Source organism: Ursus arctos, unplaced genomic scaffold (genome assembly GCF_023065955.2).
Source record: "Ursus arctos isolate Adak ecotype North America unplaced genomic scaffold, UrsArc2.0 scaffold_22, whole genome shotgun sequence".
Taxonomy (NCBI): Eukaryota; Metazoa; Chordata; class Mammalia; order Carnivora; family Ursidae; genus Ursus; species Ursus arctos.
In genome coordinates, this window is record NW_026622897.1 from 59,359,009 (window position 1) to 59,373,133 (window position 14,125).

The 14,125-nt window shown below is 48.4% G+C and overlaps 1 protein-coding gene across 1 annotated transcript; it reads right to left on the reverse strand.

The window, feature by feature from the left end:
* Positions 1–284: 284 nt before the first annotated feature.
* On the reverse strand, positions 285–9,558 carry HPX (hemopexin). Its single transcript, XM_026486221.3, has 10 exons — positions 9,358–9,558; positions 9,146–9,210; positions 8,978–9,049; positions 8,678–8,799; positions 6,880–7,033; positions 5,973–6,185; positions 5,575–5,706; positions 1,031–1,161; positions 788–950; positions 285–652 (listed from the first exon to the last, which is right to left on the reverse strand). Exons 1-10 carry the CDS (start codon positions 9,438–9,440, stop codon positions 393–395), a joined length of 1,395 nt encoding a protein of 464 aa, XP_026342006.1. The 5' UTR covers positions 9,441–9,558; the 3' UTR covers positions 285–392.
* Between the last annotated feature and the right edge of the window lie 4,567 nt (positions 9,559–14,125).

Consider the following 14,125-nt stretch of genomic DNA (forward strand, 5'->3'; position numbering starts at 1 on the left):
CCTGTCGGGAGCCACTCTGTGCCCTGGCCTCCCAGTACAAAGCCCTATATGGCAGTTGGAGCTTGTCAGTCTACACTTCTACCCACCAAATTCCCACAAAGCAAGGGGCCATCATGTCAGCAGGTGTTGGTCTTAAACCAAATGAGGCCATGGTCCAGAGGGTGGGTCTACTTCTGGGAATTTTTCCCTCAGCCCTCCCTTCCCTTCCTTCCCACAGCCTCATTTGAACTTGACAGCTTCCAAAGAGATACTACTAGCTTTTCAATTCAAAGAAAGAAACGAGATTCTTCCACAACCAGGGCCCCTTGAGTCCAGCAAAGAAGCACTCTGGTTTTATTGTGAGGAAAACAGGGAGAAGGAGCTGAGCCAGACTCATTTCTAGAGCCCTCCTCTCAATGATTGCAGCCCAGCAGGCTCTCCACTCTCTGTGGCTGAGGAAGGGTCTTGGCTGTGCTCAGTTTCTCCACATCACTGTAGCAGTACAAATCAGAGCCATGGATGAGGTACAAGCCGGGACCATTGGCAGAACATGAGTTGGGGCCGAGGGACTTTTCCATACACAGGGCCCCGTCAACCTTCTCATGGGGCCAAGGAAGCTCCGTCCACGTGGCTTGAGCTCCTAACGTCAGGTCCAGCCACCACAGCTTCCGTCCTGGGAAGAAGGCACCAGACAAAACATAGTTTCCACATCATGATCCTCACCTTACTCTTCCCCATGCCCTGATGGGGAACTATGCCATGGAGAAGTAGCCGAAGAAGCCACCCTTTAGTATCAGATGCCCCTCACCTGCCATAACGTGGAGCCGAGAAGTCCCAGGACAAGTAAAGGCTGCATCCACAGCGTCAAGGTTGATCCCATGAGGACTTCCAAATTCCTTCTCCAGCCTCTTTGGATAACCATCTACTAGAGTATAGCCTCCCTTTGTCAGGAAGATATATACCTGAGTGTCCTGGAGGATAAAGGACGTTAATCAGCATAGAGCTGGATATTCTCCCAGTCCCCATTTCAAGCCTCTCTCCCAACACATACCTGGATTAGGTAGACTTTATTGTCCCAAGAAAAGGCAGCATCCACTGTTGAAGGACCTTGGGGCCACTGATGGACAATGGGCCAGCTGTGCCACCCATCCCGGCTAGTGTCCAGACGCCAGTAGTGGGACCCTGTGGGGAGATCAGAGGTACATCTAGTGCTGATGGTAAAAGGCCAGGCAGTGAGTAGGCAAGTAATAGGTGCAGGGATAGGTCCTGAGAGGGGGGGAGAGAATACATCCAGAGGCCAAAAGGGAAGAGGCCAGGTGAGAGGAGATGGAGCAGGACTTGATCAGCAAAGTCGGGCATGGTGACCTAATCGGAGCTGGAGTCACTAGGGGCCTAGGAGCATGGAGAACAATGGCTAAGGTGCCAAGTGAGGCCACTGTCATGGGGTTTGGCGGGGCTCCCTATGCATCTCAGACGTCCATGTACAGAGATACTATAGACAATGAGGGACAGTGACCAGAAGTTAAAAGAGAAGCACCACGACATGCTCCCACCGAGTGTTCTCATTCTGGCTGTGTTCTCTAATCCTTCAGGTAGCAGGAGAATGAGGGAATGGCAGACCAGTGACCTAATTTTCTTCTCCCCTTCTCATAACAATTTATTAAAGGAATTGTCTAAGTTCCCATTTACCTTTCCTTCCTTAACCATTTCACTTATACATGTTTCCATCCTCCATTGAAACGGTACTTTTCAAGGTCGTCAGTGTCCTCCAACTTGCCAGATCTAATTGTCAATTCTCGGTCTCCATCCTGCTCCACCTCTCAGCAGCATTTGACTGCTCACGACTCTCTTCTTGAAATATCTTTTTTTGGATCTTGGCTTCTGTGATACCAGCCTCTTCCAGTGTTCCTCTGATTTTTTTTACTACCCTTCTCTTCAGCCTGATATCTTATATTGGAATCCTCTAGTTTGGGCCTCTTCACTACCTACACTCACTTTCTTGGTGATATCACCTAGTCTAGGGCTTTAAATACCATCTACATGCTGATGACTTTTGATCTGTTCTCTTCAGCTTTTATGGACCTCTCCTTTGGGTGTAAGACTCAAACTTACCTGCCTACCCAATATGTCCAATTGGGGCCATTAGGAACCAAAACCCTGCAATGTCCAAGCTGATGTCTGCCTACTGCCAAACACACACACACACACACACACACACACACACACACACCCCTACTCTTTCCCTAATTTTTCCCAATTTTAGAAAAAGGAACCACCAGTCACCCAGTTGCCTAGTCCCAAAAAGCTGTCATTCTTAAGACCTCTCTTTTTCTTCCCCACTCCAACCAATATTCAATCCATTGGTTAATGCTGTCACCTCGACCTCCAAAATATATCAAGATGACTCCTCACGACCTCTACTGCTATTATCCTCGTCCAAGCTGTCATTGCCTCTAATCCAGACAACTGCAAGAGCTACCAGCTGGATTTCCTGCTTACACCATTGTATCTCTAATGATTGGTGTGCTCCAGGACGATCTTTAAAAAGTTAGTGAGAACGTATCACAGCCCTGCTCAAGACCCCCTCCTGGCTTTCTTTCATAGTTGAAAATCCTTACCAGGAGTATGTAATCTGGCCCCTCTCTCCTTTTTTCAAGGCATTCACCTGCTCTTTCAGTGTTCTCTAGCCACTCTGGCCTCTTTCCTGATTCCTCAAAGTAGTTGCTATCCATCCTCTCTAAAATGCTTCTCCCCCAGTGCTTTATGTACCTAATGCTTTTTTAAATCTTTTTTATTTAAATTCAATTTAGTTAATGTACAGTGTGTTATTAGTTTCAGGGGTAGAATTTAGTGATTCATCAGTTGCATACAATACTCAGTGCTCATTACATCAAATGCCCTCCTTAACGCCCATCACCCAGTTACCCTATCCCTCTACCCCCTCCCCTCCAGCAACCCTCAGTTTGTTTCCTATAGTTAAGAGTCTCTTGGGATGCCTGGGTGGCTCAGTCAGTTAAGCGTCTGCCTTCAGCTCAGGTCATGATCCCAGGGTCCTGGGATGGAGTCCCATATCGGGCTCCTTGCTCATCAGGGAGCCAGCTTCTCCCTCTGCCTGCCGCTCCCCCTGCTTGTGCGCTCTCTCTCTCTCTCTCTCTCTCTCTCTGTCTGACAAATAAATAAATAAAATCTCAAATTGCTTGCCTCAAAAAAAAAAAAGTCTTTTATGGTTTGCCTCCCTCTCTGATTTCATCTTATTTTATTTACATAATGCCTTTTTATTACTGAAATCTCAGCTCAAAAATCATCTCCTCAAAGAAGGGGCCCCTCATTTTCCTTACCTCTATCTCATTATCCTGTCTTAATTTCTTCTCAGCTTTTTTGACACCTAACATTTTTTATTTTACATTTAAAAAGATCAACAATTTTTAAATCCATTTATACCACCTCCAAATAGTATTTGAGGATAAGAAACATCCTGACGTTCCCAGAACACTTCACAACTACCTAGAAGTATTCTCTTCTTTCTCTTTCTTATTGTCCCCTCTCCCTCTATCAGGCTGTATGAGGACATGTGTCTCATGTGCCATGTTGGCTACCGTATCCCAGTGTTTAGAACTACATCCAGTAGTTCTTCTACTTCTCAGGTGCTCAATAAATATGTGTTGCATAAATAGCCAATGTTCTCACTATAGCCACAAGCTCCCTTTACAGCTGTTTACGGGGCATGTCACAGTGACTACATATCCACCTTCACCTCCTGCTGAAACTACCCTGCTCATGACTCCTATTTTGAGAATAAGCTGTGGTGCTCTTTAGGAAATAAGTGATGAGCCCCTGATGCATCACCAAGCAATGCACAGACTGACCAGTGTGGTCTAGAATAAAAATATTGGTGGGGTCGGTCAGATTTCCTCTCTGGCAACCCAAGTAGGAAAAAGAGAGCAACTGAGGCAGTTTCCAGTTGGACTTGAGGCTGAAAGATTATGAATAGGAGAAGGGAGAGGGCATGATGGGCCCTGTGCAAGCCGACATTGTGAAAAAGCAGAAAGAATGGATAAGAAGCTAGGAGGCTGAGAAAAGAGAAAGATCAGAGAGGGGAGAGGACCAGCCCTATGCTGAGTAGCTGGGTCACACGAGTGTTGTCACCAAGATGGTGACAGCTGGGGATCTTCAACGTAACAGTGTTCTTTCATCAGCTAGGAAACATATCTAATACTTTTGATTTAGGAGTTCAGCTGCATTCTATTCATTGCCACATGGCCTGGAGGTTCTGTGATCTCTCCATGGCTGGGTATTCTTTCCACATCTCTATGTGCTCCCTGTGGCCCCGTTTTTCAGTATCTCTACCTACCTACCTCTATCTCTGTCTCACTTTTTCTTTTCTTTTTTTTTTTTAAGATTTTTATTTTTATTTATTTGGCAGAGAGAGACAGCGAGAGAGGGAACACAAGCAGGGGAGTGTGAGAGGGAGAAGCAGGCTTCCCGCTGAGCAGAGACCCCCAACGCAGAGCTTGATCCCAGGACCCCAGGATCATGCCCTGAGCCGAAGGCAGACGCTTAATGGGTGAGCCACCCAGGCGCCCCACTGTCTCACTTTTAATGTCTGTCCTCCGGATGGTCCCATGCTCTCACCATAGCTGAATGTTCTGATAATTATGTGTTCTTACAATGCCACATATTCTCAGTATAAGTCTATATTTTCACTACAAGTGTGTGTTTCATCACGGATGAAATGTTCTCATTACAGCATGCATTCCTGTTGTGGGGATATACTCTTCTTGTGACTGCGTCTTTTTCATTATAGCTTGGTAGTCATATCTGATCAGATTTGTCCAGGGGTTAGGAGCAAAAAAGGGTTTTCACTGTTCCATGTTCTCACCACTATTTTACATTTGTATCTGATCATATGGATATCTTAGGCTGAGTATTGTTTACTCCCTCTCTTGGAGCTATTTGCCAGGGTGATCAAGACCCATCACTATCTGCCTGACCAGTGCCACAGCATCCCTGGGTATCATCACACGGCTCTGACCAATTAATGCCGCAGGTCTGGAGAGAGGTGTCTCTCTGGTCACTTAAAGAAGAAACCTCCTGAGGCCAGCAAAGCTATCTCTTAAAGGTCTAAGGGATCCAAAATTTTTTGGCTGGTTCTCATCAATAGGAACATCTCATCCCCAGGTAATGCTGCACCCAGAGGCCTGGACTAAGAACCAAGAGGCACTCGGAAAAAGATGGAGCTCCTGATGATATGCTTAAGGGAAGCTGGAGGACCTAGCAAGACATGCAAGGGCAACGGGAATATGAGGAGTCATAGGGACCCAAAGAGGGCACAGACCCGAGAGTAGATAGTACTGTGAGGTGGACAGGTAGATGAAGTTAGAGGCCTGGGCAATGAGAGACAAGGTTGAACAATGTGCATCAGAGGAGAAGAGGGATAAAAAACTGCATACCGAGGATGCTAAGGATGGGGTCCAAGGGAACAAAATCAGGGACACAGTGATAAAAATGGTGGCAGTATAGCAGAGATGGGAGACACATGAAAGAGACAGGAGGTATGGAGGGCAGAAATGGGGGTGTCAGGAGGCATCTCCTCACCACTGAAGGCGTATGTGGCACCATGGTTATCAGTCAGCAGTGCAGACAAGACTAGATACGGGCTACAGCGCATATCCCCATGGCCATGATGGGTACCATTCCCGTGGCCCGTCCCATTCCTGTGTCCGTGGCCTGGGGAGAGAAATAGGTGAGGGGGAACACAGAGGGAGGCCAGAGGTCAAAATGAAGTCTGAGGTGGAAGAGTTAGCTAGGGTTAGTGGGGATGTGGACTTCTCCCATAGGAGGACAACTGGGAAGGTCCAGAATGGGGATTGGGCTAGGGCAAGGGCCAGGTGTTATACCACAGAATTAAGATAGGAGCCGGGGTATGTGGGGTCTGCAGACTCAGGGAAGGTAGAATGAATTCTAGTAGATTGCAGGGGCTGGGGCTTTCTCACCTCTGCCAGGGCAGGGTATGAAGTAGTCTCGAACATCCAGTGGGTACTTTGGAAGCACGTCTCCCGTGACGGGGTGGAAGCGCAGGAATTGGTTACCCCGGAAACAGTAGTAGCGGCTGAGCCATCGCATGGCAGAGGAGCATTCCCCAACAGCTGGCCAGGAACGCTCCTTTTTGGTTCCCGTAGCCAAGTCCCAGAACCACGTTTGGTTACCTTTGTCCAATCAATCAACAAACATTCAGTGAGGCCAGGCTATGCCCTCCCTTATGCTAGCAATGGGCCCCATGATGGGCCAGATCTGGTCCTGGCCCCATGGAACTCACAGCCCTGCAGGGAAACATTTGAAGATAGTGATCATATAACAAAATTCAGCAGCAAAATGCACATGATTGGCTCAACAAGTGCAGTGAGGACAGACAGGGAAAGTTTTCCAGAGAAGGTGATATGTAAACTAATACCTCAAGCAGGAATTCCGAGGCAGAGAAGAGGAGGAGATGGAACTCCAGAGAGAGGGAAGTCTGAAGCATGAAGCAAATGAGGTGTACAGGGAACAGCATAGAGTCTCTGGAAATTCATATTCAAGGTAAAGGCATGATGAGTGTCGACGCTGGAGGGTCAGTAGGAACTTAGTCATGGAGAACCTTGTACGTAAGACTAAGGAACATAGGTTTATCCTAAGGATCATGGGGAACAGTGAAGAACTTCTAGCAGAATTACACCCAGTTACCTCACCCAAGGTGACTTCCTCTCCTTTCCCTATTTGACCTCTAGACCATAACCAGCTTCTCTATTTCTTCCCTTCCTTGGGAAGCCACATGGTACTCCATCACCACCACCATCCCTGCCACTATCTCAATCACCACCAACCACCATTACTCCAGGCTCTCTTATTCCAGCCTGGGCTGACCTTTGAAGAAGAGGACGCCCTCATCTTGGCATTCCCCACGGTGGCATTCCACAGCTGCATCCACTGGGGATGGGATTCCAGGAAACTCTTCTTGGAGCAACTTTGGATATCCTTTCTCCTTCTTCTCAGGAGGATACACCCAGACTTTGTCTCCCTGCATACAAATCACTCTATTTTTAACTGTGGACCCCACATACTGCCACCTGCATTCACACGTAACATCTTTGATCTATTGCATTTATATAATATCCCCGCTGAGGCCCTACACACTTTGGATCCACCTGTGGATGCCAATGGGCTACCCCTTGCACAAATACATACTCTTAATTCGACTGCAAATCCCACCACTGTTGCCATAACACATGCACACATCTGACTATGTACAACCAGACACTCCCATGACACACTTATCTGTAACACCATTAGTCTTGACAAACACATCCACAAACAGTCATCCTGCGATCATCCATCCATTCATATATTCATTTGTTCATCCATCTATTTCTTTATTCATCCATTCACTCAAGAAACAGTTGCTGAATGACTACTATATGCCAGATATTGTGAAAGGCACTGGGGATAAAGGGATGATAAGACTGTCCCTGCCTTCAAGGAGTTCACTGTAGGAAAGCAGAAAGGTTCCTACAAACCTAGCCATGCAACCATCAAAGTGGAAACATGTGAAGTGCACTGGGAATATAGGGGGAGTGCTTAAGCCTACCTAGAGAATTCCTGGAAGGCTTCACAGAGGAGGAAGCATTGGGGCCAAGAGTTGAAAACTGAGTAGGAATTCAGTGGGACAATTGTGGAAAGGGTGTTACCAGCAGAGGGAGCAGCAGGTGCAGAGCATGCTCAGAGAATTACATGTAGTCTCATGTAGCTGGCACACAGTGAATGTGGTGGGGGAGGAGATAAGCCTGGAAAGATAACCAAAGGCCAGATCTCGAGACTCATGTGTACCCGACTTGCAGGAATTGGCAGAAGGTGGTGCCACTTAATGAAATACGGAACACAGCAGAAAGGGTGGGTTTGTGAGAAGGATATTAAGCTCAGCTTGGAGGATACTGAATTTGAGGTACCCACAGAACATCTAAGCCAAAGATATCGGCCAGGGAATTGGGAAGAGATATCTGGAGCTCTGGGAGAGATCCAGATCTGGTGCCCCCAACATAGAGAGTCCTCAGAGCCATAGCACAGTTGAGATCACCCAGGGAGGGTGTTTTGAAGGGCTGGGACGGATCGCCAAGGAACATTCAGGGACTGGCTGAGGATAGGAAGCTGGAAAACAGCAGGAAAGAGGCAGGAGGGGACATAAAGCTGCCCCAAGCACACAGCACCTTGTACAAATTAGGAGAAGGTGCCCTTCCTCCAAGCAGACACAGCCTGGGCCGGGGCATGGGACTTGGTAAGCACAACAGGCTGGGTTTCATCTTCCCCTCACCCCTCGGCTGGGTGCCATTGTTATGAACAGCCTGGCCACCACACGAAGAGTACGTGATGCAGAGTCATGGAGACCAAGGGAAGAAATTTCCAGGAAGGAAAGGATGGTCAACAGTGTGAGGAGTAGCAGAGAGGTCTGGACAAAGCTTGGGCCTGAAGAATAGGCACTGGGTGCCGTGCCTGCCAGGCCTACATGCACATATACTCCCTTAGCTTGAGCTTTTTCAGGGAAGGAAGGTACAGGGGGAGGAAACCTGGAACCCACTCTAAGGACTCCATGCTAGGGCCACCTGAGGGAGGGTCTCTAGTGTCCATTCAAGCTCTTCCCGGCCCAGCCCTGGCCTTGGCCCAGCAGTACCTTGATCAGGAAGACACTGTTGTGACCACGGCGGAATGCAGCATCCACGGGGCTGGTGAAATTCTTCCACCTCTCTGAAATTAACTCCCGGACCCATCTGTGACTCTTCCACACAAACTCCCCTGAAAAACACAGACTTACTCAGGGACCCAGAGCAAACTTTTGGCCAACTGAGATAGTTACAGAGAAGCTGTGGGTGATGCCCTCAGATAATTCCTAAGATCTCCCACAGATGGATACACCCTCGGAGAGGGGGACCAAGTCTAAAGTCCCAAATGCCGCAACCCCAGCCCCTCTTACCTTTAAAAAACAGCATGGCCCCATGTTCATCCAGGGTGGTAGCATCAAAGCTCCAGCCATCCAAGCAAAGTTCTGGGGTTAGGGTGGAGAGATGCAAGTAAAAGACCAGTCAGGTAATATAACACAGAGACACAGCCGACAGACAGACTCAGGGAGTCAGGGCCTCACCGGTCACATTTGGGTTCACTCTGGTCCCACTCCCACCTTCAGTCTCTTTCCCAGGGTTACCGTCCCTAGAGAGAAGACAGATAGTTGTCTGGATCCACTGGTCCCAATCCCTCTCCCTTAGCTCCTGTCTTCAAATTTGCCCCAGCCTAAAAACTGGCCCTACCCCACTCTAGCCCAGTCCCCAGTCCTTCCCCAGCTCCAGCTTTACGCACGGAGGAAGAGGGTGGGCAATAGCCAGAGACCAGCACAGGCCCAACAACCCCAGTGCAACGGGTGTTCCCAGTGCCCGAGCCATGGTGAGATGCCACAGGACAGCTCAGGGCACCTGGCTCAGCTCCCTATATAGAGATGGCGGCAGCACCACCCCCACCACGCGCCTGCTGATCCTCCAAGTCCCGTCTCTCAGAACTATGCCAATATTGGCTGATTACGTCAGTGCAAATAAGGTCAGGGTCTGGACAGAAATCTGAGTCCAAGACTAACTCTTCCCGGCAAGAGGTCCCATCCCCCTTCAATGATTTCTGAACAGTAACTAGCCCGTGCCATTGATACCCAGCTGTGACTCTCACCACCTTGGTGATGGGTCCAGGTGCCCATAAGGTCAAGGAAGGATGTAGATTGATTGAGGATCACCTTTCTGTGGCTGAATTTACCTCTACAATGAGGGGAGGAGAGAAGTAGAGGGAACTATCATTTTTGTGTCCTCAGTGTCAAGCCATGCTCTAAGACGGCTAAAGACACCGATACTTCTATCTATTTAGCAATCACACTTAGAAATACTCAGAGAACAGCTTTTTCCAAGCTTCATCAAGGGTCTTTTGGGGGCATTCCCAAGCCCCTTCAGCTTTGCCCTTGATGGGTCAATAATATTTCACTGTCGCCAAATGTCCAAGTCCCACCCCCCAGTCCCACCCCTACTGGCAAAGCACTTAGAAAAATCACCTGGGGGGCGCCTGGGTGGCACAGCGGTTAAACGCCTGCCTTCGGCTCAGGGCGTGATCCCGGCGTTATGGGATCGAGCCCCACATCAGGCTCCTCCGCTATGAGCCTGCTTCTTCCTCTCCCACTCCCCCTGCTTGTGTTCCCTCTCTCTTTGGCTGTCTCTATCTCTGTCGAATAAATAAATAAAATCTTAAAAAAAAAAAAAAAAAAGAAAAATCACCTGGGAGGAAAGGGCTGAGTGGGGCAGAAAGAGGTGTGTCTCTTTCGCAGGTTGCATTTCTAGTAATTAGTCTTTCTTGGTAGTTTCCACCTTAAGGGAAAAGTGCTTTATTTACCCATCACAGAATAAACAGAACTGCAACTGGGATTTCACAATATTTACTGCTGAGTGTTGCCTAAATGCTATGTCCTCAATGAAGCCCTTCTTGACCACCTTATCTAGCCATTTCAGACACTTGCATATTTCCTTCGTGTCACTTATTAAACTGTGAAATTTCATCTATTTGTTGCTTTTTTCCCTTTGTTTTGCCCATCTTGTTTGCCATTACATTCTCTGCACCTAAAATAGTACCTGGCACATAATAGGTGCTCAAGAACTGTTTGTCAAATGGAAAAGAAGTGGATTTCAGCTACTGACCAGTGTTGCTAAAGGTGCAGCCAAATTCCTAACAACTTTCTTTCCTTCTGGGGCGAGGGGAATATCAGGAATTGGGGGGGTGTTAATGATGGGAGGCATATTGTGATCCCGGGGTCACAGGTCCCCTTGTCACTGCCTTTCATCTGATGGTCTTGTTTCTCTCTACAGTGTCCCATCCCCACCTCCCTCTCTCCCTCCAGCCTGGGATCTTACCTGCTATCTTTAGTATCTGCTATCTTCAATACTCCTTGAGGCCACTCCCAAAGCCTGCCCCATCTCAATCTGAGACTTGGCTGCCGAATCAAAGACAAATATGGGCACTCAGCGATGGGCCAGGTTGAGGTTCCAGGACCCCTGCTCCCTAGTCCCGCCTGAAAGGGCCCTGATCCCTCTCAGATGGCTCCATGCCCCTGACATTCCCCTAGATAACCTTAGCAAAGGTCTCAGATTCCTTTTCTACTCTGCGAAGTTTCCTCCCAACAGGAAAACAGATTTGTGGGACCCCTGGAACATGTAACGAGGCCTCTGCCATCAGGCCCAATGCTCTCACTTGACTTAGAAGTGAAAATATGTTTTTTTTTTTTTTTTTTTTTTTGAGAGAGAGAGCAAGCATGATCAGGGGAAGTGGGAGGGGGAGAGGGAGACGTAGATTCCCCACTGACCAGGGAGCCTGACCTGGGGTTCAATTCCAGGACCCTGGGGTCATGACCTGAGCCGATGGCAGACGCCTAACTGACTGAGCCACCCAGACGCCCCTGAAAATATACCTTTTTAACATCATTTCTCCCTGTTAGTGGACAAAGCTGGACTCCCCAAGCCCTTGGCAACATGGGCAAATAAATGCCAGGGCTCCTATGGCAGATACCTGACTCCCACCTTCTCCCCACTGCAGGGCATCCCTGGCTGGACCCGCTCCACCCCAGTTTCTGGGCACTAGGCACGGGGAGCACCACCCTGACTCGTCCTCACCTGTTTTTTTGCCTCTCAGTCTTTAAAACCTCCTATAACCTTCCTGGGGTTCTTCCTACTGAGCACCCAGTGACCCTTCATCAACAACCCCCTCACCCACTGTCTCTGGCTCCAGACCTGTGCCTACATGTCCTACAGAGTTCACTGAGCCTGCCAGGGGAGATGGAGGTTTCCACACTGAGTCACAAACACCCCTCCAAAGATCCACCGTGAGGGTCTTCCTTAGTTGTATTATCAGGACGCTGCCTGGTCCTGTTGGCCGGGCGAGCAGCCTCCTCTGGCCTAGCAGGCCTCTGAGCACATATACCAGATGCTGAATTTTCCAGCTTAGCCTCTTTGTTCCCCACACAGCGCTGGTTCCCGTCACAGCACCCCTGGTCTATCTATCCTAGAAGAGAGATTTATGGTACTTTTTCACTACCGTTTCCTAATTCTCTTTTCTACCCTAAGGGGCCTTAGCTAGCATTATAGGAGCCTCTCCCTTCCCTCCCGGCTCCCCAGCCTCCCCAGCCTCCCCATCATGCCCTCCCCCTGTCCCTGCCCATCTCCCCTGCCCCACCTTCACAGGGACTAGACAGCAGAGTCTTCTGCATGGCAGGCAGTTCTGTGGAAGCTCAAGTTCTGAGCAGGAGCTAAGAGGCGGAGGACTGTGTCCATTTGGGAACTCAGGCAGTGGATATGTTGGCCACTCTGGTATCAGTCACAGGGCACAAGGCAACTCTTCTCAGGGGACCCAAATAGGACTGGCCTTGCTTCTCTGCTCACTCTCGAGGCGGCCATTTCTGCTTCTCCAGAGTTCCTCGCGGCCCTCTGGCCTGGGCGGGCAAAGTGCTTGTCCATACTTGGTCCTGAGCGCCCCCTGGAGGCTACAAGGTTCAGTGCACACCCACTCTTCAACCAGAGGCCAGAGCAGTTTTTCCTCCCTCTAACTGGCTCTCCATAGCCTTCTTTCCTCACTCCTCTCAGTCTGGCTATGGGGCCCTAGTGGTACCCCTTCCTCTGCGAACCTCTGCTGCCCAGAGCAGGTTTGGGGACCTCAGTCTCTTGCTTGATTTCCTGTGGAATTTTCCTGGTGGTGTTCTCAATCCCATCCAGCAACTTTTCAGCTTCCCCGAAAGGGTGTCTGAATGTGGGCCTGCGAATGTCTTCATGGACAGAGCTTCCTCTTGCATTGCCACGGGCTACATTTAAAGTGGACACTGACCCACTGTCCCTTGGAATGACTGTGTCCAGCCTGCCCCGCCCCTGGTCTGAGTTCCCTGATCTCAGTCATTTCTCCTGGGGCCCACTGAATGCCACGTGTGCTGGGCCTGCAGCCTGTGGCTGTGTACTCCCAGGAGCCGAGCCTGGATTCCTTTTCTGTGACTTAGTAGGCTTGGCATAAAGTTCCAGGCACCAAAAAGAGCTAGCTGCTCCCAACTGACTACTCCAACCATGCACGTTTGCTCTTGTTCTGCCTATAATGGGCCTCCCTGCATCGTCCATTCTTGCTTCCCTATGAATAAATATACTAATAATTTGCTCATATCTCTTGGACACATGTATATACCTGGTGCTGTGCTTGATATGGATTATTTCATTAAATCATAAACACTATATATATGTAATATATATAAAATTTATCCACTTCTCTCTGTCTCCCACAAAATGCAAACACCATCATGTCTTGTTTGACCACTGAAATAGCCCCTCCCTCCCTGCTTCTCCTGCCCTCTACAATACATTCGCACAGCAAGCACAATCTTCAAAAACATACCTAAAACACCTTAATGCTCCTGCCTGAAAGTTCTCTTCTTGAAGACAAAAACCAACTTTAATTCTACTAACCACAGAACACCACTTTCAACATCTTATCTATTCCAGCCTTTCTCTATTCTTCCAACATCCCTTCTGAAACAAAGATGTAATTTTATAAAAAAATTTTTCCTCCTTAGCATATCTCAGATATTGGCATTCTTAAAAGATGCACATAATTCCATTATATATTTAAGCAAAACTTTACATAGCTATTCCCTGCTGAGGGACACTTAGGTTTTTCTAGGATTATTTTTTTCCTATTATAAATAAAGCTGTGATAAACATTGGTGCTCACACCTCTTTGTGCCTTTGCCCAATTTTTTCTTAGAAAACATCCCTAGAACCGGAAGACTCTAGATGATTTCAAGGTGTCTACAATCTTCAAGGGGAGCAGTTTAGAGAGGTTGAATTTTCTGTTTTTTATTCTGACTTTTCTTTCCACCCCACGGAATCGCTGTCCAGGTACCTGTTGGTAACTGGCATTGGTATGGTAACATGGTAACATGCCACAAGGCATCCTCTCATCTATGACACTTAACCCTTTCTGTGGTTTACTAGGATACTCCAGATCAAATCCAAACTCTGACTTAAATGGTCCAACACACGCCTGACTCTCCCAACTTGTTCTTTTCCTC

What these genes read in the sequence shown, in the direction of transcription:
- HPX (XM_026486221.3), bottom strand. Translation starts at nt 9,440, where the DNA reads ATGGCTCGGGCACTGGGAACACCCGTTGCACTGGGGTTGTTGGGCCTG. An exon ending in GGGCGTCCTCTTCTTCAAAG is followed by an intron (nt 6,186 to 6,879) that starts GTCAGCCCAGGC and finishes GATTGGACAAAG; the next exon opens with GTAACCAAACGTGGTTCTGG. An exon ending in TCGGCTCCACGTTATGGCAG is followed by an intron (nt 653 to 787) that starts GTGAGGGGCATC and finishes CCTTCTTCCCAG; the next exon opens with GACGGAAGCTGTGGTGGCTG.